Genomic DNA, 27,733 nt, shown 5'->3' on the forward strand with positions numbered 1-27,733 from the left:
AGTGCTTCATTATTGGTAGAAAATGGGAAAGCAGATCTATTATTTATGGAGATGTCTGCTCTATTTTACCGAAAGTGCTACATCAACCCACCATGACTTTTCTATGCGTAGCCTACTCAATGATGAAGTTATAGTACATGTACATGAAGTATAGTAATTTACTTCTATAGTATTCCAAGCTCGCAGCTTTGTCTTGTGTAAAACTACTCTATTCATGTAGAGTATGCATGTCTGTAGAGTACAGAAGGGTTGATGCTCAAGAGGGTATTAGGAATTAAAGCCATGATTGTCTCTTGTTATTGCATGAGTGTTTCAGTTTTAAGCATGAAAACTTTCTCTCTGTTGCAGACAGAGACGAGCTCTGGCAGAGTTCAATTTGATGAGATTCCTGTAGGCAGCGGAGCCTGCAATGGAGACCCACCTAGCTACCAGCAGGCCACTTCTATGCCATATTCAAATGTCGGATTTGGCTCAGCCCCGCCACAACCAGCACCTGCAGGTGTGCTGATGCACCTACTGCCTATTGAAACTGTGTGAATCAATAAGTGATTTCCATTAGTATTTGTTATCAATATGCAGTAATTAGTCAATATTGGATTGGTTCTAGAATTCTGTGGACTGGTGAACCAGGCTATGACATGTTACCTCAACTCTCTTCTGCAGACCCTGTTTATGACACCAGAATTCAGGAACGCCCTTTACAGGTACTTCCTTTAAACAGTTCCTATCCTCGGTGTTTGCTAACTTTGAAATCCAACATATATCCATTTCGTCTGACCTGCATTAGCTATTCTAGGTATTGACTGTACTTAAATTGCATTAGCTGTTCCAGGTATTCGCTGTACTTAATCTGCATGAGCTATCCTATGTATTCACTGTATGTAATCTGCATGAGATACCATATGTATTTACTGTATTTAAATTGCATTAGATATCCTAGGTATTCACTGTACTTAATCTGCATTGGATATTCAAGGTGTTCACTGTACTTAATCTGCATTAGATATTCTAGGTGTTCACTGTACTTAATCTGCATGAGCTATATTATGTATTGACTGTATGTAACCTGCATGAGCTATCCTAGGTCTTTACTGTATTTAAATTGCATTAGACATCCTAGGTATTCACTGTACTTAATCTGCATTGGATATTCAAGGTGTTCACTGTACTTAATCTGCATTAGATATTCTAGGTGTTCACTGTACTTAATCTGCATGAGCTATATTATGTATTGACTGTATGTAACCTGCATGAGCTATCCTAGGTCTTTACTGTATTTAAATTGCATTAGATATCCTAGGTATTCTCTGTACTTAATCTACATTAAATACCCCAAGTTATAATAGAACTCAGCCTGTATTAGCCATTCCGGGAATGAGTTACTTTTTATTTCTCTCACTTAACCTGCAATCGTAGATGTTAGGTATATATCTTTAACATGTCTCAGATATCCACTTAAAATAGGGATTCTAAATATCCTGATACAGCAAGTTAACTGACTTCACACAGCAGACCTTTATATGTTTTGATTTATATCAAATCGAGTTTGGACTTTTGCTTCCAGTCTGCCTATTAAGCAATGATAAGTTCACATGCTGCCTATTAAGCATCGTTACTGCTGCCTACGCAATGCTCCGTATAAACAGATATATAGCGAGAAATTGAAAGATGGCCGGTTTTTATATTTCTAGTTATACTAAGAAGAATCGGCGTGTGTAATTTTTTATAATGGCTGAACATGCTTGATACAAACACAGTTAAACATCAATTAGTAATAAGCCTTTCTAGCTTTCCAATTACTGCAATTATCATATAATATTGCACAAAATGATGGGAGTCGTACTTGATAGAATCAACTTCCTCTGTAAACATTAAGAAAGGAGGTTGGATTACAACGCATCAGTGCATGTCTATTGATTGTAGAATTTGTTTTTGGGATTATTACTAGGGTATCATAAACAGAGTTCTGTGAAGGCTTCTGAAAGAAACTGATGTAGTTGCTATAACCATGCTTTTCTAATCCATCTATGACATTTTCAATACAAATGAGGCATTTTATATGGCGCACAATGGGCTCCCAAAGTGAAACTTGTCCATGTGGCTTAGACTTTTGTGAAGTCAAGTCATTGCAAACATTCATAAAAATGTAATGCTAGTAGGGTGCAGTTGCTATTACCATTCTAAACGCCAACAAAGTGTACTGTTTAGAATCCAATCCATCATCTTTGAAATCAAATTTCTCAGCTTTTTGTGTTGACCATATTGAGCAACACCACCTTTGATAAAAAGCTGCTGTGTCTCAGGTTAAATTGTTTCAATTTCAAAAACAGTTTTGAAAAGCTGAGAAATTTTTTTATTACATAGGACTAAAAAACAATTTGGGATAAAATGATATGATCTGTCACATATACTACAGCATGCAATGGCTTCGAATTCTTTAGCAAAATATGTTCAACAATTTGGAGACAAAAAGAATAGACCCTTAATTATATTTGTTATAACATCTGATTAATACGATACACTGCTGAACCAGGTTCTCTGAGAGCCTCGACAAAACAACTTGACTAAAACAGTCTGTCTTTCACAACCATTGATTTTTTAAAGTAGACATTTTGAAAGAATTAACAATGAATTAACATTTGTCATTGCCCTTCTCTACTGCTTGTGTGCGAGCAGGCTGAGCTATTGAATTATTTCGCTAGGAAAATACTCCTGGTTATACATGTATATAATACATTAGTCTGCCCTGCAACTGCCTTCACAAAATATGTAGACTTTGTCACTGCCAGACTTGCTATAAGTTTGTATTAAATATCTCCGGTGCTGACTGTGCTTAAAGGTGCCCACTGTATTGACTACACATATCATTAGCCATTCTAGGTTATCACTGTACTTTAGTTGGTATGGTAGGTGTTCACTGTACATGAGTTGGTACTGCAGTAGGTGTTCACTGTTCTTGAGTTGGTATGGTAGAGGTTTGCTGTACTTGAGTTGGTATGGCATTGGTAGGTGTTCGCTGTACTTTAGTTGGTATGATACATGTAGGTGTTTCTGTACTATAGCTGGTATGGTAGATGTTTGCTGTACTTTAGTTTGTACTATAGGAGTTTGCTGTACTTTAGTTGGTACTCTAGGTGTTCGCTGTACTTGAGTTGGTATGGTAGAGGTTTGCTGTAATCTAGTTGGTTTGGTAGGTGTTTGCTGTACTTTAGTTGGTATGGTAGGTGTTCGCTGTACTTGAACTATGTTAGACATTTTTGGTGTTTGCTGTGATATTCGTGGTTTTTCCTCTAAACACGTTAAGTTTCTTTATGCACTCTGGCAGATTTGCATATGATATCCTCTGTATACACTCTGCTTAATTAGTTTAAAACTTTCTCTACATCTTGCATCTAGCTGTTCTTCACATCTGTATCTGAAGTAATGTTTGATATTTTGCAGTTTGTTTTTCTTCTTAAGACATTATAGGTACTGGAGCCTGGGCAGTCCAGTGTGCCGTGAGAGATCGTCTGGTGTAATAATTATACATACAATTATTCAGAGATATCAGTGAGCAGTTGAGTGGCATGTTTGTTAGTGTCGATCTACCATGCTAATAGTCATGAGTTCGATTCCCGTATGGGGCAATGTTTATCCCAACCTTAAACTGTGCCTTTATATGGGCGCGGCTCGTGTTATAATAAATAGTAGCACCAGAGAGTGATATTTAATTGCTGTGTGTGTACAAGTATGATATATTGTTTAAAATATGTTTTCTACTAATACGTATGTTTGTAGTAATAGCCAAATCTATAGTAATGACAAATCTTTCTGGTTGAGCATATATTCGAAAGCTTACAGAAATAATTACTCAGCTACTGTATAATTACTATTACTCTGGTAGTCTAGTGTGCTGTAAGAGATCATCATATGTGCCGGTATTGTGTAGATAATATCCATCTACACTGTTATTCTCAAACCTTGCAAGGCGGTGACTTGGTGTAAGGGTGAGAGAATCAATCTACCAGGCTGAATCGCGCGAGTTCAACTCTCATATGATGCGGTCTTTTTTCTCAACCTTCGACCCTTTGCTTCAGACGAATTCAGGCTCTTATAATATTACCGGATATTGTTATTATTTGTCACCTGTGGTTCTGTATATTGAGTTTGTTTATTACAAAAATTTTGCTTTGTTCGTTTTAATAACAGCATTTGTTTATCTGTATAATACGTTGTCATGGTGTTTTCTGTCAAGAGCATTTGTGATACAATTGACAACTTTCTGACTGTAGTTGGGAGTACAAGAGAGAAAACGCGCAAGCATCGGAGGACAAGTGCATTCCTTATCAGTTGCAGAGGCTCTTCCTCCATATGCAGATGGGTAAACAGAGGGCAGTAGAGACTACGCCCGTCACTCGCAGCTTTGGCTGGGATAGCAGTCACTGTAAGCAATATTCGACCATTTCATTTCCATAAAGATAAACTTGCACAAAATTTTAAGAAATACTTAGTAGAAATTACAAAGTATCAGTATTTGTATATCATTTGCGATTGTTTTTTGATGTTTGAGATGATCTGATTGTCAGGATGCTTCTGGATTAAAATCAACAAAACTTGATCGCGGTTGAAACACTCAGATCAAGTGAAAGTGCAATTGTGATGTTTTTAGTTGCAAAGAGACTGACAGAATAGAGACACGTGTTGCATCAACTTGAGTGCGATTGTTCAGATCCACTATAGGAACCATAGCAACTAATGATGTCATATTTCTCAGATGAGAAATAGGTAGCAACATATTTTTCTTCTGAGCGTTTTACCGTGATCAAGTTTTGTTGATTTTAATCTTGAAACATTCCGGCAGTCAGATCACCTCAAACATCAACAGCAATAGCAAATGATATTCATTCTTTCATTCACAGTTCATCTTTAGATAAATAATGGCTTTTAGTGTTATCGCTTAAAGAAGGACTTCATGCAAAATGGAGATTTGATTCATTGAGCGATTCTTTTCTGATGTGTTTCCTTCAAGGAAGTGCTCGTATGATGGATGAAAATGGTATTATATGAAGAAGTGATCTGTCATTACTGATTTTAGTTTAGTAATAAAACCCGAGTGTTATGATTTTGACCGGGACTGGTTATATAGGTTTTTTGTTAAACAATTGAGGATATCACACGGGAGTTGTCTTTCCTTTAAAGATTATTTGCTAATAGAGATCAAAAAACCCAAATTTTATCAATCTTAGTTGAGTATCATGCGGAAATAGAAGTAGGTACACAGTCTACTGAAGTAAACCGCTATATCATAAGAGTATTGACGAAACAGATACGAGCCCAACCCACTGATAATCCTTATAATAACTTTTTATAACATCATTCGTTCATAGATATGCTTTTGGTGTATGGTTAGTATTGATCATTCAAGGTCGCATCTCACGCTTGTTGTTATAAACTTATCACTGCTTTGAAAATAGATTGTGATTAGTTGACGCATTGAGGAATTTGAATTAGCATTTTTAAGCCGAGGCACCTGAGATTATAAAAGCATCACTAAATGACTTATTGACTCCATACACGCGCGTACATTTTAGCCTGTTACAGGAAGTTTAATGATCCAGGTCACCTGACATTTTAGATGTCAACAATACATTTTAAACAATTTAAATACAAACTATTGTGCATTCATTCTATTAATCGGTAAAAGATCAATTACCAGGTCAATGGGTGTGCCTTTGCTTCAACAGGACTGTTTGGACCGGATCAAAAGGCAGTTGCAATTACAACCTAAATAACTTGCAGCGAGCTTGTGTCAACTATATCATTCCATTGATGGCAGTTTTTAATCCCCGAGTTATCTTTTCATGAGTGTTTAACCTGGATGAAAGTTGTAAATGTGTGTATAAATGAAACATGAATGGGATATTATTAAAAGTTGACTTTCAATGAAATTCTCATTACAGTTATTTGGTATCAAAAGATTCACCATGTCTTACTGTGCTGTGTTGTAGGTGCAAAATATGTGGGAATGTGATTACAAGCTCTTAAAAGCTAAAAAACGAACAGTTAATCGCCGCCATCACGACGACGCTATAGGTTGGAATCTCTTTCCAAAACGGCTCAAATGGGACGTATTTGAACACCATGGCTTCTGTTTACACTTTCATGCAACCTCATTCGTCAAAATATTTTGACAAATATACTTCACGCATTCAATAAAACCATGTCTATTGTCCTTACGCGTCTATTTCATCATCATTGTAACGCTGTCAATTTGAGCACTGATATCTCAAAATCTACCGTAAAAATTGGTTTAATTTTTTTAATTTAGCTCGACGGAATGCATATCATTCTCTGATGAACATGATGAGCCTGTTGGTCACTTGTAATAGTGGTCAAATGTTGCAGAAATTGTTCGCGCCATTTGGCAGGAATCACATGATCAGATTACAACTAGATGATTAGACCAAACTGAAATGACACTGTAAAGTAGGGAGCATATATATATTTGATGCGGGCTTTCCAGTAAAACCCGAAGTGTTTGTCGTAAACTAGTGCTATGAGACGTTTTATATTGAGCCTTTTATTGGCCTTTCATTTCACGTGAGAACATCACGTGTCAAAAAATAACCAGGTGGAGTTGAGTACGTCGTCGACATATGGAGATTCCAATCTATTATATTTCTGTGATGGCTGCGATTAACTGTTCTTTCGAGCTTTTAAAAGCTTTTAATCACATTTCCACATATTTTGCACCTACAATACAGCAGAGTAAGACATGGTAAATCTTTTTGATACCAAATAATTATAATGTGAATTTTGTTGCAAGTCGACCTTGGAGCATTTTCATTGAGGATTCCTGAAATCATATATAACTTTTATTTGAGAGACTAGAAGAATGAATGCAACAAATTGCAAGCGCTTCTCTAAAGGCTCTTAACAAACAACCCATTATTGAATGCTAGAACACTTTTCTGTGCCTCAGAATGTTCAAGACTCAAGAAGAATCATCAAGACTGACTGTCTTTAAAGGTTGACTTGCAACAAAATTCACATGACAGCTATTTGGTATCAAAAGATTCACCATGTCTTACTCTGTTGTGTTGTAAGTGCCAAATATGTGGAAATGTGATTACAAGCTCTTAAAAGCTCAAAAACGAAAAGCCGCCGTAGATTGGAATCTCTTTATTTCGATGACGTAGCCACGAAATTTGGTTATCGTCTTGACACGTGATGTTCTCACGTGAATTGAAAGGCCAATACAAAGCTCAATATAAAACTTATTGTAGTACTAGTTTATGACAAACACTTCGGGTTTTACCGAAGACCCCGTATCAAATATAGATGCTCGCTACTTTACAGTTTTGTTTCGGCCTTGTCTAATCGGCAAGTCGTAATCTGATCATGTGACCCAATACTTCGCAAATAATTTTTGCAGCACTTTTTGATTATCACAAGTGACCAACAGGCTCGTCATGATTATCAGACAATGATATGTACTCCTTCAAGCTAAGGCTAAAAAATTAAACGAATTTTTACGGTAAGTTATAAGATATCACTGCTAAAAGTGACAGCATTACGATGACGATAAAACAGACGCGTAAGAACAATAGACATAGTTTTATTGAATGCGTGAAGTATATTTGTGAAAATATTTCGACGAATAAGTTTGCAAGAAAGTGTAAACAGAAACCATCTCTTACAACTACATCACATTTGAGCCATTTTGGAAAGAGAATTCAAACTACGGCGGTCTCGTGTGGCTGCGATTTTCTGTTCGTTTTTTAGCTTTTGAGAGCTTGTAATCACCTTTCTGCATATTTTGCACCTACAACACAACAGAGTAAGACATGGTGAATCTTTTCATATCAAATAACGGTAATGTGAATTTTGTTGCAAGTCAACCTTTAAATGGTCCAAAATAACAGGCTTATTATCTTTACAAATCCTGGAACTGCACAGTTTAGTTTGCAGCACATCGACTGTTAATCTTGATTTTAATTTGAACTTAAATTTTTTACGAAATGTCAAATCTAAGACCAAGCACACAATTTTGTTTTAAATACTTTGAGTTTACTAATAACTAGACTTCAATGGCAACTCCGGCTCAATTTAGTTTCATGAAGGACTTACTTGATTGCTCAACACCTGGGCATGAAACCTAACAATAATTGGGTGTATTTTTGCCACGCCTCCCCTCTTGCTGTAGTTTGCTTGATTTTTCTATTTTAACAAACTCACGGCTAAATTGAACTAAAATGTACATGTACACATTGGTCAAAGTCATGAATAAGGTATGTTATATAAAGTTTTTTTTAATAATTGCGGATATCACAGGGAGTTGTTTCCCCTTGAAAATGATTGCAGATGGAGTTTGTTTTTATAGACTTTGTCTAAAATGGTGAACTAAGCAATGAAAATACATTTCTACTATATGACGATCCCATGCGCAGATGTTCACAATATATTTGGTTAAAGGATAACTCTGGTTCGGAGTAATGTGCCATACATGCAACCGAGAGAGAATAACTCTTGATAATTAAATTAAAAGTTTGTGATTTTAACAATACATATTTAATGTATGCATGTCAAACTGCAGGGTTGCAACGTATCAGATATTTAAACATTGTGATATACTGTTAGGAATTTATTTTATTTAATAAACCATAACTATACCACTGTTTCAATTTTCAACTCTGCTGACCCTACCAAATTTTGGCCTTTGGCATCAGCGTATGATAAAAACTCGAGCGATGCATCTAACACTGTGTATGTAAATATGCTCCTGGACACTGAACTAAGCAGAATTTCACATCACTCTATCGGGTCATCTAATGTGGCCTATGAAAGAGTTTGAGTAGGGAATTCTGGGTAACAATAGTGCGTTAAGCTTAGCTCACGTGTGCCTTTATTCTAATTTGAATAAATTATACCTTTTGTGTACTGATATGATGTAATCGTTTCTTTTATTATTTCATAATAGATTTTTATTCATTGGAATCTCTAGCATCATTTATTCCTATTGATTTAGCTTTTAACTGTATGCCGATAGACAGGAGTAGCCCATTTTACTCAGTAAATGAATTAGCAGTTAGGCGTATGCATTTTAGGATTTGAATTTATAATGCCTGTCCGATAGAATTATTAGACAGTAGAGGAATAGACAGTATTGCTATATTCAATATATTTTACATGTACATGTATGTACAAATTGAAAAATTTCATAGTTCATAAGCCTCTGGCTACATAATTGATTGGAGCCAACACAAAACAACATTATATTATATTATTATATAACAACACATATTACATAACAACAATATTACAACAGCAAAATATGGATAAAAATTTTTGGGGTCATTCGTGAGTCCTGTTTACTTGTAGCCTAGCAACAGCACAATATGCAAGAACTCTGTTGCTAATTTTTTATTTCTGTTTACTTGCAGCCTAGCAACAGCAAAATTTGCATGAACTTTTTAGGTCATTCGTGATTCCTGTTTACTTGTAGCCTGGCAACAGCACGATGTGCAGGAACTCTGCCGGGTCATGTTTGACGCTCTAGAGATCAACTTTAAGAAGACTCAGCAGGCAGACCTAATCAATGAGCTCTATCAAGGAAAACTTAAAGACTATGTCAAGTGTTTAGAGGTAAATGTCTGTAGATTATAATAAGGGACATTTATGCTCGTGTAAATTCGTGTAGGGCATAAAAATCATCTTATAATAATACACAAAATTCTCAAAGCGTTCATTCTTGGTTTGCCAACATTGACTAGGAGGTAAAATGATATGTTTGGTGAAATAAAAAATGGACTACATTTTAGCAAATAAAGCAGATAACAATGGCCCAACGTCATTTTTCTAACTTCTCAGATTTTCAACAAATCAGAGCTCGAACAGAAAGTTTCAAACTTCCAAAGATCTGTATGATTGGTCAAATTTGAACCAATGAACTCACTGAAAGCTCTCATTTATGATTTAATTTAGTAGCTGAACTCAGATTTAACTGATTTTATGTAATGATTGACTAAAATGCTATGCTTGTTTATTATTCGTAACACTTGCAATAAGTTGAGGAAGTGAGACGAGTAGACAACTCCATTTTTGCTCCTTTTCGTTATATCAAATGAAAAACAATGACTTCAAACGCGAGTAGACAACTCCATATTTGCTCATATTTTATAATATGAAGGGAGGAGCAATGGATTCAAACACGATTAGACAACTCCATATTTGCTCATCTTTCATAATATCAAGTGAGGAACAATGGATTCAAACACAGAAGACATTCATTGTTGGGCTCCTCAACTCAAATTTAAATAAATTTATTGCAAAATCAATAATTGCAGTGATAATTGCTGATAAGATGCAAGTTAAAAGACTGTACATGGAAAACACAAAAAGTCACATGATGGATGATAAATGCTCACTTTCTCTGTTCAGTGGTTGGCTAACAACCAAACCATAATTTTGTAATCTGTTGATCATGTGACCGCCCTACCTACATGTATGTCTTACTGATGGCTCTATAATAAGGAGTGTGTGCTGTCGTTCTTGTAAGGTAGTACCATAAAAATTATTCCTCAACTTGTTTTGTATCTTTAGTTATACACTTGTCGTATACTGATTGTATATTGATTGTATACTGGTTGTACACTAATTGTGTACTCGTTGTATCTCGATTGTATACCGATTTTATACTTGTTGTGCAGTGGATGTATATTTATTGTATATTTATATGCAGTGTAAAAGTGAGTCATTCAGAACCGATGCTTACCTTGACATACCTCTGGTTATCAAGCCTTTCGGAGCAACGAAAGCATTTCCCAGTGTGGTGAGTGTTTAGCTCTCTAACCTTTCCACTTCCTAATAATCCTCTGTATTTTATTCAGTCCTGTTTAAGTGAATTGAGTTGAGCTGACAGTGTGTTGCTTTGAATTAAATTTCTATGAATATTTGCGATTGAATCACTAGAAAAATGTATTATCGTTGTAAACCAATCATCTTTTTGAATTGCACCTTCCTAATATAGGATTGGATTTGATTTGAGTTTATTTTCATCATAAAAGCAGATGCACACAGAGACACAAACTAAATAAATATACATATATGAATAAGCAATCATAATACAATAGGGAGTGATGAAGGCCTACGTGCACAGTAGCAGGGCTAATCAAGGTGCAGGGCCCGAGTTGACAATTTCTTAATATAATAATGTTCACACGTTAAGACCTAAAGCCATCCCAATGAGTCAAGTAGATGCCTCTTTAAAGCAATCCTAAAACTATTTGAATTTTTAATGTAATTGATCTATATTGGTAAGTCATTCCAAATACTGGACAACTGGTAAGTTACCTGTCGGTGTCCAGCTGTAGATGTAGACTTAGGGTAAGGTAAGGCATAAGAAGAATAACGAGTAGCATAAGAGTGTTGTTGAACATAATATCACCGATATTCACTTTATAACCCCAAGCAGGTGCTTTCTCAAGCAGCAATGTCAAAGCCTTTGGATTATGCTCAAATATATTTATTACGGCAAGTGTTGCAAGTGATATCATGTAACATGTAGTCATTGTTTGTGTTCTTCTTTTGCAGGAAGCAGCCCTCAAAGCATTCATAGAGCCTGAGATCTTGCAGGGAGCCAATCAGTACCAGTGCGATCGGTGTGACAAGAAGTGCGATGCCCACAAAGGACTCAAATTTGTGACCTTTCCCTACCTTCTCACCCTCCAACTCAAGAGATTTGACTTTGACTACAGCACAATGAACCGGATCAAACTAAATGACAGGTAGACAACAATCTCATAAAAGTAATGTCGTGTAAACAATAGTACATGGTCGATGTGTGTTCACCTGTCGGGAGTGCCATGTATATGATGCTGTCCGATCACATTAGTGGTCACCTGCTGAGTGTGTCGGATAAGCGATGATGCAATAAAAAATAAAATGGTTTTGTTGCTGCTTCATCCTAGAGACTCGTGACTGGAAGTGTAGCTTCTGCAATGGTAGAGAAGCGTAAGTGGTTATAGGGATAGCAAGTGATCATCACCACTAGAGTAGGTAGTAATTTACTCTAACTTTGATTAGGTAAAGTGAAAAAGAATAATGTAATTTATATAATGCTTATTATTTTGTTTTGTTAGTATTTTTGCCAGCCTCTTTCTTTTAACTTCTGAACATCTGATGTTATGACAAAAAATTGAGATTTGTATTTTGAAAACTTTGTGTGTTAAATATTTGACCTGGCAAATTAACTATTGCAATTGCTTTACATTTTTTTATATACGTATAATCTTTTTTGGCATTATTAATCACCAGCAAAATAATATTTTTCATTACATGCCGAAAGTAAATGAGAAGACAGATGAGGATGAACATTGTTCAAGTTTTCTTTAATTAACCTTCTCAAGTTACTCTCACTTTAAACTTGCATTAATAAAAATAAAAATAAGTGAACTCTTTAGTACTTCATCATTTTGATAGTTTAGTTTTTAACTGAAAATAAAACTTTGTTATTTTCGTTTATGCTTACTAGTATGTCTGGCAGTCTCATGCACCAAGAAAGATCGTAATGAGTAATCGCTATAAGCAATTATAGTTAATTATGAAATGGCAAGGTGGGCGAGTGGTGTAGCGAGTAGAGCGCTGGCCTATAAAACGGAGTGTCGGAGATCTAATCCCGTGTGAAACAATTTTTTTCTAATAATTTTTGGTGGCTTCGGTTAGACAAACAGACAGAGCTCTTATTACAGTGTAGATTGCTCATCGCTGCTCATGAACCATCAAACTTTGGAAATTTCATGTATTTTGTAAATTAAATTGTTTTCTGCTTATTTCTCTCATTGGCAACACAGTAATATTCAACATATTTTATGAGAGCCTTAATCTTGCAGATTGCTTGTTTTTTTGTGTTAGGCAATATGTAGTGTAATACTAATGGCATAATACGGTATATATTACTAACCTGAGAGTTGTATACTATTGAAGACATATGAAGATAGTTTTGCGCCGTTTTTGCGGTCTTTTGTTGATGTGCATTTGGTTCTGTTGCGTGATGAGAGGAAAGACTTCAACTTTGCAACTTACGATAGCTAAAGACTAATTACAAACTATTCTCTAAACTAATTATACATATATTTATAAAGTATCAGTTTATCTTAGACTTTTCTTAATAAAGAAAATACAAAGATAAAGTTTTGTTCTTGTCAAATGAGCTACAGTTACGAGACTCAGTAATATACAACCTGGTACAGATCATCTTAGCACATGTATATCAATTTCGATGCTTGTTAAAAGCAATTCAAATTTTGGTTAAAAATATCTGCGTCTGAGGGTTATATTCAAGGTGTTCACTGTACTTAATATGCATTAGATATTTTAGGTGTTCACTGTACTTAATCTGCATTAGATATTTTAGGTGTTCACTGTACTTAATCTGTATTAAATATTTTAGGTGTTCACTGTACCTAATCTGCAAGAGCTATAATATGTATTGACTGTATGTAACCTGCTTTAGATATCCTAGGTATTCACTGTACTTAATCTTCATTAAATACCCCAAGCTATAATAGAACTTAGCCTGTATAAGCCATTCCGGGAATGAGTCACTTTTTATTTCTCTCACTTAACCTGCAATCGTAGATGTTAGGTATATATCTTTAACATGTCTCAGATATCCACTTAAAATAGGGATTGTAAATATCCTGACAGAGCAAGTTAACTGACTTTGCTTAGCAAAGTCAGTTAATTTGTTGTGTCTTGCTATACTAGACTTCAAACAAGCTATCAAACGTTCCTTCAAGACGTCGTCAACAGACAGTTCAATATGTTTTTCTCTATAGGATGACATTTCCCGGCTGGCTTGACTTAAACGGTATGGTTGATGACAACTGTATGCCCCCGACCCCCAACCTAAAGTCAACACCGCGTAAGTCAAAGTTCACTCATTGTCTCTGCTATGTAGTCTCTACCAAATAATCATTTACTACCAGGTATGACCAAAGTGAATGTATTTCATAGCATTTACATTTTCACCATGTCAAAAGGGTACTTACTCTGCCTAGATCTTAGGGCTAGTTCACACTGGGGTTGTCCTCTCAACGATTATTCGTCTACTGTTCGGTCAGCCGTTTGCAAACAATGTTCAGCGATGTCATTTGATGATATTGGTAAACTGATGGCAATGCTGGTGTGTCCGAAAATATTGCAGCTGTCAAACTTTCCTAATATTTCTCCAAGCATCCACATCAGTCTGTGCAATGTGCACCCCTTAGGCGATTGTGATTGGCTGTCATGGATTGATTAATCTTTATTTCTCTTTATGTTAGTTGCTGCGGTACTAGTATTTCACCATTTCATCGACGATGTATGATAAGAACGCTATGCCACAGACTATTCGCCAGATGGGTTTGTGATAGTCTGAACAATGTTATCACAGACAATACCCGATGATTTAAGGGACTAACACTGCTATACTGAGAGATAGTGTGAACCAGCCTCTAGATCTGACTCGAAAGGCTATACACGATGTGATTTCCGTATTGCCGTTTTCAGCTAACCACAAAATTAATCAGAATGATGCTAGCTGGCATGATTTAGTGTTTGTTTTCTTTCTGAATATATGATAAAAACACTGGTGAACATGTATGTAATATAGTATCAGCTACTGCAATACAAAGTTAAAGGTTGACTTGCAGCAAAATTCACATTACAGTTATTTGATATGAAAAGATTCACCATGTCTTACTCTGTTGTGTTGTAGGTGCAAAATATGTAGAAATGTGATTAGAAGCTCTTAAAAGCTAAAATACGAACAGTTAATCGCAGCCACACGAGACCGCCGTAGTTTGAATTCTCTTTCCAAAACGGCTCAAATCTGACGCAACTGTGAGAGATTGTTTCTGTTTACACTTTCATGCAACCTTATTTGTCGAAATATTTTCACAAATATACTTCACGCATTCAATAAAACCATGTCTATTGTTCTTACGCGTCTGTTTTATCGTCATGGTAATGCTGTCACTTTTAGCACTGATATCTTATAACTTACCATAAAAATTCGTTTATTTTTTAGCTTTAGCTTGAAGGGGTACATATCATTGTCTGATAATCAAGACGAGTCTATTGGTCACTTGTGATAATCGAAAAGTGCTACAGAAATTATTTGCGAAGTATTGGGTCACACGATCAGATTACGACTTGCCGATTAGACCAAACCGAAACAAAACTGTAAAGTAGCGAGCATCAATATTTGATACGGTGTCTTTGGTAAAACCCGAAGTGTTTGTCATAAACTAGTGCTACGACAAGTTTTATATTGAGCTTTTTATTGGCCTTTCAATTCATGTGAGAACATCACGTGACAAGACGATAAATAAATTTCATGACTACGTCAGAGAAATAAAAAGATTCCAATCTACGGCGGCTTTTTGTTTTTGAGCTTTTATGAGCTTGTAATCACATTCCCACATACTTGGCACTTACAACACAACAGAGTAAGACATGGTGAATCTTTTGATACCAAATAACTGTAATGTGAAATTTGTTGCAAGTCAACCTTTAAGGTCGGCGGCACTCTCTATTCAGCAATAACTTCGTGTTACAGCTGACTTTACGACAGATTACGACATTTCTGCTGATCCAGATATCTTAGAATCATTTGATGATGTCACTGGAGCTGAACTCGTTGCAGAAAAGGTGAGATGTTTACTTGTGTTATTATGTTGTACTCTGAAGGATGGTATGTCCATGATTTCTACCTTTAGATAAAGGGGTTCGCTTTAACCCATATTGGGTTAGATAATGTTTGCTTTAATAAAACCAACATGTCATCTTGAATGTGACTCAGCCTGTCAGAGGGCCAGAGACTGATGCTCATGGGGTCATTAAATGGAACAGCTGACATTATCTAGGCGCCGGCTTGAGACTCACAGCGGTGTCGAAGAAACCCGCTTGATTCCAAATTAATAACCGAAATGACTGAAGTTCTGAGGTAGAAATTATGTGACTTGACTTAAAGTTTCTGAGCAGAGTTTTCTGACCTTTCATACTATTATAACTTTACATGAATCTTCTGCTTTTCTAGCTTTTCTGTGCTTTACAATTATTATGCTTGTCATATTAAGCTACCCGTACTTATATGGTTTGTAGTTCCTCAATATTTTTAACTGCTCCACTCAAGAGATTTTAAAATTGTAAAGGAATGTCTGTTTTCCATTCAGTTTTATATAGTTTCATTATATGTAATCATCTAAGGAGTTGTCTCCTTTTCGAGTTTTCTGATAAATTATTTCACATTTTTCTGTCATAAAGTAATAAAATTATGCATTTACGTATTATCACAGATTAAAGACCTTCATGTCATCTTTATTTGTTGTGAGCACATTTGGCGGCATTATGTACCGGGATTGTGCGCATTTGAAGAGTAATTTATTTTGCAGGGAGAGTACATCTATGAACTCTTCTCAGTGATGATTCACTCAGGCAGCGCTGTTGGTGGCCACTATTATGCCTACATCAAGTGAGTCTTGTTGCTGTCTTTAGTGCTCCTAATCTTACCGTCATTACAGTGGGGATTGATGTGGAGGCTGAATAGTCTAAAAACAGATCCATAGTGATTACTGAGCTTATAGTCCAATTGCGGTAAAGGTTAAGATGAACAATATTACATCTTGCAGGATGATGATGATGAACTCTTTATTGATTAAAAATAATACATAAACAAAAACAGAAAAATGCCCCTTTTTGCGAGCCAAGATGAAAGGTTAACATTTGAGACTGTATAAATACAATCTACAGTGCAATTGTTCCTGTACAGGTTTTTACAGTGTTATAATGATATAGTATTGTAACGATAGTATAATAATATATGCAGAATGATACTTGAAAATAAAGATTTTATGACTATTACGTAACACTGGCAATTTTTGAGGTTTATATTCCATGAGTGAATATTCTATGACATCTGGCCTTACCTCTTGCATTATGTCTTGCATTACATGACATCTTGCATTATGTCTTGTGTCAAGTCTTGCATGACGCCTTGCATTACGCCTTGCAATACATTACATCTTGCATTACGTCTTGCATCACATCTATTGTTGAATACATTCAATGTTTCTGTGTTGCTCAGAATATGAAACCGGTGTGATGCTATCACAACTCAAAGGCTTAAATTTTCTAACAAGAATCCGTAAAAGCATGTTGACCATTATTATTTGTACATGATGGAAAGGTACAATGTCACTATGGCTCCCAAGTACCTTGTCTATGCATTTGAAGTTTATTTGCTATAATTGTCAATATAATTGTTGGAACAAATATTTCTTTAAAATTAGACAGTGATTTATTTAATTCACCTTTAAACGTACAATGACCCCTCAGTAAGGGAATATACAGGTAAATGGGTGTAGCACTGAAACAAAAGCATTATATAAAACTGTGGGATAGCTATATACCCGTATAATATATACATAAACATAAAAGCATTAATGACCTAGGCATGCTAGACTCCTATGAAATGGGGTGGTTGTGATGGCAAGCATTCTCATTTATATTTAGAAAAATGTACATCAACGTAATTACACAACTGTTACTTCTGGTTTGTTATTCTCATGGAGGATGTTATTGAATTAGCTTTTATAGCCTTGAGAAAGCTCACTAGCTTTCAAAGTTATAGCTACTGTATTTGCAAGCTTTTCAAAGTTTTCAAAGCCTAATTGCTGTTCTTTATGGAACAGAAATAGCTTAAAGCAACAGTTGTTTTCAATGTGTGTCTCCATCTGGATACTGTAAGACTTATATTTGAACTGCCACTTTTATTTGAACTATATTTAATATTACGGCATGTCTTTGCAGGTGCTTCGCGGATGGTAGGTGGTACAGTTTCAATGATCAGTCGGTGACAGCTATAACCACGGAAGATATAAAGAAGACGTTTGGCGGCAGCGCTAGCAGAGGCATCTACTCGACTACCTACACTAGCTCTACTAACGCCTATATGCTCATGTACAGAAGGTTTGACCAGGACATTAATGCCAGTACGTATATATAAGTTGAGAACAGCAATGACCTTTGACCTGCAGCAGACTTTCTTTACTGTTTGACAAGTCTGTTGCTTCAAGGCCAGCCCCTGCTACAGGGCAAATACAACATTCGTAAAAATAGGTGATGCCACAGGAAATACTGTAGATCCTCGCATATAAGCTGATTCTGGAATGCGAAAATTATATAAAAAAAATTTCTTGAACGTAAAAATTTACGAAAACTCGCATTTTTCCCTATGCGAGTTCTCCTAAATTACTTGATATCAGGGCTGTTTTTTTAGGGTTGGCTTATGTATAAGGGTTGGCTTATATATGGGATATATGGTAGTTCAAAAGGCTAGTAGATGCAACAGCTCTTAGATCCAATCACTAGCTAGTGGTGTCTGTTAGTTGCTAGCAAATGTGTCTGATGAAACACGCTTTGACTGAAAGCTTATTTGAGGTTAGTGAAAGCATGGACGGTGTGAGAGGTATTTGTATGAAGAAAATGGCTGTTGCAACTGAAATTGTAGAATATTGTGCAAAGGTTTTGTGAAATAGTCCTGCGGTTCTTTAGTGAGGTGTCATGGCTTAACTCATCCAGTCTTGCAGAAACCACAAATCATGTATAATTCAGCTCTTATAAATGATATCGTCTTCATCATGTTTTCAACATTTCACTTCCTGTTTTAAATGGAAGCATTATCAGGGCTCTCAGTAGTTGGGGATATTCCCACGAACAAACGAGCGGAAGCAAAGTATGAGTTTTTATGATAAATGCATGTGCACACAACTTACGAAAATTAATCATCAACAATGAGATGAACCCTTGTCTAGAAATTTCATCAACAAATTTCACCATCGTTTTGTAGTCGTTAAAGTATAATAACGATACAAAACACATTTAAGCCAATTTAAATATGTTACCAAGTCTTTGTAAACCATCGGCATTATCTTAAAACTTACCCATCTGATCGGATTATACACAAATAGAGAGGTTAATTTGGATGAAAATCGCCACAAAACGCTTGAAAAGCTTGGTTTAATAAAAGTTAAGACCGGAAATTGAAACGCCGAGCGACAGAGAATAGAACGATAAAGTCGGGCGCATTTCACGAAAAAATAACATGCACATTTCACCAGTCTATAGCATTATCGAAGGTTTCTGTAATTACCGTAGGAGTACTGAAATCGTTTCATTTTTGCCGATTTCAAAGTAACTGACACTTTAGACTCTTAAGTACTTCGGTATTCTAACTGATGTACAACGCAGTGTAAGTAAAGGAAATGACGATGATATTTTTTTCTAACGATTCTTATGAAATTTTAAGATTATGAGATTATACTTATGAGATTATAAAAACTATGACGTTTTTAAATGTAAACAAAATTGTGTATTGTTTTTATATTATTACTATATTAATAATATTGTTTATTCTAATAATATCAGTGCATTTTACTTCTAATATTGGCCAATATTGCATTTCTCCTATTGCAGGGGGAGAGATATAAACATATAATCTTTTCCTTTCATTGTTGCTATTTGTTGTATATAATAACACCCACACCCAGTACATTACAGCTACCATTGCAGTTATCCTATTGCACTGCAGTGCCATTTGACTGCTAATATTGCATTTCTCAACCATCAGTACCCTTTCTTTTTTTCCGATATCTCTTTGGTCGTGGGCTGTATGACAGTGGAATTTCTAGTTTTAGTAATTTGAAATCTCTAGATTTGAGCATTACCAACAGTAAACTCAGCGTAGCTCAAGATTTCTTTCAGTTTGATTTAGGTAGCCTGCGGGTGGGTCTAGAGACAGATCTCCAGACAGTTCTCAGGAACCAGACCGAGTTTTGAAACTCAATATTTTTAGCGACCTCGTTGTAGCACGGAGAATGTGTGTAGAATTTTGATGAATTGATAAAAAAAAGTGGAAAGCATAGTGTTTACACAGACTAATCAACACCCACGTAGACGCACACACAGACACACATCAAGGATAAAGTGGGATTTGTTAATGTATGTTTCATAATGGGCCAGGAAGTGATCCAATATTTATTACTGGTCTGAAGGAAAGGAAACCTGATGCCTTGCAGATATTGACCCTTCAATTCATCGTTTTTTTGACGTCATCAAGTCGTTTGCAAATGCGCTCAGTCACGAAAAAGCCGCCATTTTTGTAGAAAACGATCGTTTTTCTCTGATTTATTAGTACTTTTAAATTTTGTTTTGATACTATAATAAAAGTTTGCAAACTAAAACATCGTTTTCAAATTATCATTGCAAAAGCTTCGTGTTTCTAACGAAAAAATTGTCTATAAAGATGACCGACAACGATAAAATGACGTCACGAAAAAACGAAGGATTAGTCTCAGTAACTTGACATACAAGTACAAGTTAACCCAGTGCATATGAGCTTGGTTCTGACTTGAAATACATCATTAAAATCGCTAAATCATTGTTCTGATACGATTGAAGTTTTATTAAATTCCACCTTTTATAAATTGATTAGCAGTTTGTTGAAACGCCTGTAAATGACAATGGCAATCTGACAATGACACCTGTCATTGAGAGACAAGTGCCAAAGAGCCTCTTATCTGTGCAAAGCTAGAGCCACTTTATGAACTGAAGTTCATAAAGTTTATTTTATGATGTTTACTTTATGAACTGAACCAGAATATATAGCTGTTCATTGCATCCTCTGAGCAAAATCTTTTAAAGCTTCATTCCATCCATACAATAACAGTTTTTTGTTTCACGTCTCGCGTTACATCTTGCGTTACGCCTATAGCTATGCTGTCGTAACTAAAAGGCTACAATTTTGTAATATGAATCCCCGTAAGCATGTTGACAGTGGTTACTCGGTTAGAGACACGAGTCTCCTAACATGCAATGCGAAATTTAAGCAAATGTGTGACTCTCTACCTCATATAATTTTCAACAAATGACGTTCAAAATAGTTTTTTTTGTAGCATTGCAAGTTTTGTAGTCAAAAGTAAAGAAGCTGGTAAAAACTGGAAATATAAAACCAAAAAAACAAACATTAATAACATAACATAAGGTGAAGTATGTGTTTAACTTCACCTTATGTTATGTTATATTAGAAGATGCATTGCTTATGCCTTGCTTCTTAACCAGTTTTTCTAGCTAAATTAGTAATAAATTTAGCTAATTGATTTATTGATTTAATTGATTGATTTGATATTTATTTAGCTGTTTATTGATTATGACTTTTTTTAGTTTGGTTCTAAAAAATAATTTAGTTTTGTACTTTCAGTTGTATACATGGAATTAAATATTGTATAAATTTACGTAATGATATGTGGAATAATAAGCAGTATATATTAACAAGTTGTTCTAGTTGAGGTGGTTAGGGCATCGGATTATAATAGGTTGGTGGTTCGGGTCACACAAAGACCATTGGTGGTGTTGGAAAAGTTATCCAACCATAATTGCTCTTGTGCCAAATCTCATAAGCAAACAGTTACAATCCATCATTTTTTTTTGACGTCATCAACATCAAGTCGTTTGGACATGCGCTCGCTTACAAAAAAGCCGCCATATTTGTAGAAAACGATCGTTTTTATTTTATTTAATAGTACTTTTTAGTGTTGTTTTGATACTATAATAAAAAAATTGCAAACGAAAGCATCATTTTAAAAATTCATTGCAAAAGCTTTGTTTTTAACGATAAAATTGTCTATAAAGATGGCCGACAACGATAAAATGACGTCACGAAAAAACGAAGGATAAATTCTATACCAGGGTAGGACCATTTGTGCTAGTGACTCTTAACAGGAAACATCGTGTAATAAAAAAGTTGGCTATAATTATTATGTCATGGAATTCCCACCATTATCATCTCGAAACTAAAACTATTAAAACATAAATGGGGATCCTGAAAAAGGCCGAGATGGCAGATGGACTACTTGCACTCAGAAGTTGATCTCCGTATTTATAGGCTGCCAGTGTGCGTAAAAGATTCGGTGATGTTTGCTCTGGATAAGTCTATAACTCAGCCGCTCCAAATCGCTGACTTTGTGTCCTTATATTATGTTGTATGTGATGTGATTTATCATGGTTGAGTCAAATTCGAATTGTTGATTATAAGGCGCTCGCTTAACACATGTCTGGTGTTGTATATATGTATGTTTCATGATAGCAATTATTTATGTTAACCATTTATTACCATATTGTTTTAAGAGTTGCATGTTATTCCATAAATACTCAGAAAATTGTTAATTATACTCGTATCAACGTGATTAGTTAGTTACCAATATTATCGTTTTTGTGTTCAAAATATTTTATTGTTGCAACAGTTAACCTACATGAAGTTATTGTGCAGCCAATCAGCTGTGGATTTTTCTCTTGGAATGCTATATAACCCTTAAGTTTTCCATTGCTTGTGGTGTTACTGCTTTGCATTAACTATGCTACGTCAAGCTTCATTGCTGTATTCATATCCATACTTCATTTCAAATCTAAGAGAAAACAGTTCTGGCTTTTTGTTTTTTGCTTTCGCTCTAAAACACAACGAAGTTTTAAATAACTTAGAAATATTATGAAAAAACTCTATCAAGTTTCTACCTAGAAAGCTTACTCGCTAATCACTATGGTGGCAATGAAATATTTTTGATTACAATAAAGTTTTACGAACAGAACAAACTGTGCCGAGTACATCTCATTGAAAGCCATCCAGAAAGTCTAATCGGCAAAACCACAATGGCTAAATGATGATTCTATGATGGTCTTTGCTAGTTTATTGTACCTGATGCCTCCCACTCAATTGGGCAGCAAGCAGCTCAGAACCATTACATAACTGTTTCAACATTCCTTAAGGCTGGTTCACACTGCATCGCTGATGTCCTTTTGGCGTTCATCATTGACTATGGGCACCGTGAACCGAGGGCATCGATGAAGAAACAAGAATATTGTGACGGATTTGCTAAGCTCAGCTTTCTTAGTAGCCATATGTATCAAGCTATCCTAGGTTCAGCCAAGCAATATGAAACCAGCTTTCATGGAAAACAAATGGACTATCACACAGCTCCATATATAAACAGCTGTAAGCTAGTGTTCAATGGGAGGGAGAAGAAAGTGGAACAAGAGAAAAACTTTTGTGAGGGAGAACAAAGAGCTCGAAGCAAGAAACTACGAGCTACATACAAGCTACAAAGCCAAGAACTGCAAGACAAAGAACTGCGTTTCTTATCATAAAGAACCGCGTAGTAACATTAATTATATACCTTTGAGCAGCTTTGTGTCTATATGTAAATATTGACATTCTTGCATTTACAAGTGTAACTGTTTGAGTATTTATTATTTGTAAACTTATTTCAGCATCACGCTTGATTGCATTGAATTGTATTTAACTGTTGTCTTTTCATGCTTATAGAGCTTGAGTAATAAAGAGTTATGCTTATTCACCAGTCACATTGCTTGCAACAATTACAGTTGTGCATGAGAGCTATTACTTATCCAGTATAAGACAACTTCTACACAGAAACCACTCGCAGTTGGCTAGTCAGCACTGACATACACAACAATACTATGTCGGGAAAGTTTGCAGCTGTCCAACATTGTCCAACATCGCCCACATGTACGATGTGCACATATTGGCCTATGGGGTTTGCTGTCACGAATAGCTTTAACTGTTTCTGTTTATGCTAGTCGCTGTTGAACAGATTGCCAAAAACACAAGTATTCAGCTTATTGTACTAGAAAAGCTCCGCTCAATAAATAAATTCATCTTTTTTCATCCACTCATCAGAGAAAATTTATAATGAAACCACACATGACTAAAGTTGAACCACTTGTATTACAACATTTTAAAAATTATTCGACTTCATGTCTCTGTATGTGGAATTCTTGATTGGCCGTTGCTCATAGCCACACGTAATATTGCATAAGTATATATAATACTTCAAATAGTTGATAGTTGGTTTTCCAGATGTTTCTAAAAGGGTGTACCGAGCATTAGTTTTCTTATCCCGATCAGCTGTTGAATTCTAGGTATGTCTACAGACATTTATCAAATCTGGTACTGCAATGCCTTGAGATATGTTTGTCCCAAAATATGAGAAAGTTTAAATATGAAAAAATTTTCGAACAAATTTTTATTCCGAGATATAAGACAAATTTGAACTAGAGCATACCGATGCAACCACTAGGTGGCTGAGTATGCAAGAGGCCACTTACGACAACAGCATCGCTTTGCCTTGTCTGATCAAAAAAGGATTTAACTAGCGAAAATAAATACAAGTCAAAGAGCCAAGTTGAAAGGAAATATAATGAAATTGGAAACAAAATAATTATTAAGTTTAGTGTAACGTAAGATGTGTAATGTAAGATTAGTCCCATGTTTTTAAGTGTGTAGAAAAATAAATTCACTTGAGTTAAATTTGAAGTTTATGTTACGTAGTGTCACAAAAGTCTAGCATACCAAAAGTGTTACCATCAAATCTCTCTCACACCGCAGTTAGTGGTTACCATCTGTTTTAAAAGTAAGAATTCTATACAGTACTGTACCTAATAATATCACCTCATATTGCAGTTCATTAGCACTATTTGTTACTTTGTGAACGTAGGTGAATTAGAACAATTTAATGGTATGTTTTTCCGTTGTAGGATCCTGTTTTTAGATGTTTTTTTTTTAGTATGTGAACGGATTAATTTGAATTTAGTTATTTCATATAGGAGCAATTGATATGAGATATGAGTGAATTGACATACAAGCTTTGGTCGTGGAACACATTAAGCTCGTATCTCAAGGTGTCACTGTTATATGATTGGTAGAGTTCAAGCTAGACAGTGAATTACCACCGCATATAAAGGAGCTAATGGAGAAGATGGAGAGGGAGGCGGAAATAAGTAAACAGCACAAGGAAAAGCAGAAGTGCATGTGTCGGATACCGACCTACATCTACCATCCAAAGGTCAAAAAGAGGATCAGCCAGACTCTAGAGATAGATAAGGATGAGTCACTGGATGCTGCAGTATTGCAGGCCTATCAGGTAGGTCTCTCTTTCTGGAACCATGGTTGGAAAAAATAACGATTTTTTTTGTAAACTCGGTTTTTTGATTTAAAATAATTTTTTCATTTTTCATGATTTTTGATAAATCATGAAAATCATTTTTTTCATAACGTCGGCATTTTGATTTGAATGGATTTTTTGATTTTCGTGATTTTTTTACAAAGCTGATTTTTTAACTTATTTTTGACCCATGATAATTGTCTGTATATTGCATTGCACATCAGAATTCTAGTGAGCTCACTTTTCAGTATTAGTGACCTACACGCTTTAATTTGACAAATTCTTATATTTCTTGCCTTCAACAGCCATATAAGATTATTACACATTTTTTATAATTATAATGTGTAAACTACATGTAAGTTAGAGGAGTATAGCTACTAGCAGCTGCACACGAAGTACGGATGAAAGCTAAAGAGATAAAAAGGCACTATGAAATATTTAAGCACATTTTTCCTTGGTGTGATTGTCGCGACAGATCACGCGAAATTTAAATACGTTTGCCGGTTTCTCAGTACCTAGCAGCTTTTTTATTTTTAAATGAACGGAACTGAAGGCAAAAATACTCTATGATGATTGCAGTATCAAGTGTGATGGTCATAATGTTATTCAACACAGTAGTGATAGAAAAATGCCAGTTACAGTTGCTACCTTCTAATTAATCATGCTTTGAGATTTATTAAATAAGCTCATAGGTCCTAACTTTCAACGTCCTTCTGTAGCATTGTACAAGATTTGCAGTCAATTACCTCCATCACACTTGCTCATTCATGACAGTGAAGTGTTTACAGATTTGTTACACTCACACCAAACCAAGATTATCAAGAAACACTGATTTGTGCAAAATAATGAAAAAATCGACTTGAATCATGATTTAAATTTTGACTTTGCTTTGTGCCAACCCTATCCGGAACATTCTAAACTCTCTTATCCGGAACATTCTAAACTCTCTTATCCGGAACATTCTAAACTCTTTTATCCGGAACATTCTAAACTCTCTTATCCGGAACATTCTAAACTCTCTTATCCGGAACATTCTAAACTCTCTTATCCGGAACATTCTAAACTCTCTTATCCGGAACATTCTAAACTCTCTTATCCGGAACATTCTAAACTCTCTTATCCGGAACATTCTAAACTCTCTTATCCGGAACATTCTAAACTCTCTTATCCGGAACATTCTAAACTCTCTTATCCGGAACATTCTAAACTCTCTTATCCGGAACATTCTAAACTCTCTTATCCGGAACATTCTAAACTCTCTTATCCGGAACATTCTAAACTCTCTTATCCGGAACATTCTAAACTCTCTTATCCGGAACATTCTAAACTCTCTTATCCGGAACATTCTAAACTCTCTTATCCGGAACATTCTAAACTCTCTTTACGCCAAACTATTGAATGGTATCAGTATTTTGTTATATTATAGACGTCCATGCTAGTAGGTTACTAACCCCATAGCTGCAAGTCCATAGCAGCCTGGAAAACATTTAGAGCTTCAGTCAAGAACTGAAGCTCAGTTTCCTACTGTTTACTGACTGTCTGGCCATGCTTATGATTTGTTTCATTTTTAACTCAAATTATTCCGTGACAAAAATTCATGAACACCTTCTTTATGGACAATTATTATTTAAGGTTGGCTTGCAACAAAATTCACATTACAGTTATTTGGTATCAAAAGATTCACCATGTCTTACTCTGTTGTGTTGTAGGCTCAAAATATGTGGGAATGTGATTACAAGCTCTTAAAAGCTCAAAACCGAACAATCAATCACAGCCATCACAAAGCCGCCGTAGATTGGATTTGATTTAATAACGTGACAAGACAATAACCACAATGTTTGAGTAAGTGATTGAAATAAAGAGATTCCAAACTACGGCGTTTTCGCTTCAATTATATGTTCGTTTTTGAGCTTTTAAGAGCTTGTAATCACATTTCCACACATTTTGCACCTACAACACAACAGAGTAAGACATGGTGAATCTTTTGATATCAAATACCTGTAATGTGAATTTTGTTGCAAGTCAACCTTTAATGCTTGTGAAAACAGACTCTGGAGTTTTTAATCAGATATTAGAATCATAATAATTATTAAATTATTATGATTAATAATAATTTAATAATAATAATTAATCAACAATCAGTGCGATCATGGAACATTCATACGGAAAAAGAAATTCTACGATTGCCAATTGAGTCTGGTATTGCTTGACTTCAAATGGAAATCTAATAAACCATAGTGAGTCTGCTCTTATAACTCTGCTCTTATAACTCTGCTTTCATGTGAGAATTTGTTAACATCACTATTATTATACTAGTGATTATTCTTCATATTTTGAATGCCTCCGAGTGGTGCGAATGGTAGAGCATTGGTCTAACAACTTGAAGGTCAAGAGTTCGAGACCCATTAAAAGCAACCATCTATAAAGCACTTTAAATAGCTTTGTTCCTTGATAGTTCAAGAAACAAACGGCAGCAAGCGATCAAATTGCATTACCGATCTCGGCCACACAATTCTTTCTACCTGCGGTTCACAAATAAAAACTAGTCCCAAATTGAAAATGTTTTTCTTATTGGTGAACCGAACCTGAAGAATCTAATTATGCTTGTTCCACTGCATTTATTTTCACATCACTATATTTTCGCACTCATCAGAGCTGCGAAATTAAGTTGCAGCAAAATTTTATTCTGCATGCTA

At 35.4% G+C, this 27,733-nt stretch overlaps 1 protein-coding gene across 1 annotated transcript in view; it reads left to right on the forward strand.

Moving 5' to 3' along the window:
* Nucleotides 1-27,733, forward strand: part of LOC137404551 (ubiquitin carboxyl-terminal hydrolase 47-like) — a 44,867-nt gene that overhangs the window by 3,695 nt on the left and 13,439 nt on the right. Inside the window, exons 4-14 of the mRNA XM_068090780.1 lie at nucleotides 349-499; nucleotides 608-704; nucleotides 4,272-4,423; nucleotides 9,485-9,624; nucleotides 10,721-10,810; nucleotides 11,572-11,765; nucleotides 13,818-13,903; nucleotides 15,581-15,672; nucleotides 16,416-16,495; nucleotides 17,833-18,014; nucleotides 24,799-25,016. Of these exons, the coding sequence (XP_067946881.1) occupies nucleotides 349-499; nucleotides 608-704; nucleotides 4,272-4,423; nucleotides 9,485-9,624; nucleotides 10,721-10,810; nucleotides 11,572-11,765; nucleotides 13,818-13,903; nucleotides 15,581-15,672; nucleotides 16,416-16,495; nucleotides 17,833-18,014; nucleotides 24,799-25,016 (1,482 nt within the window). The remainder of the gene's footprint in view (nucleotides 1-348; nucleotides 500-607; nucleotides 705-4,271; nucleotides 4,424-9,484; nucleotides 9,625-10,720; nucleotides 10,811-11,571; nucleotides 11,766-13,817; nucleotides 13,904-15,580; nucleotides 15,673-16,415; nucleotides 16,496-17,832; nucleotides 18,015-24,798; nucleotides 25,017-27,733) is intronic.

The sequence above is a fragment of the Watersipora subatra genome, chromosome 9 (assembly GCF_963576615.1).
Source record: "Watersipora subatra chromosome 9, tzWatSuba1.1, whole genome shotgun sequence".
NCBI lineage: Eukaryota > Metazoa > Bryozoa > Gymnolaemata > Cheilostomatida > Watersiporidae > Watersipora > Watersipora subatra.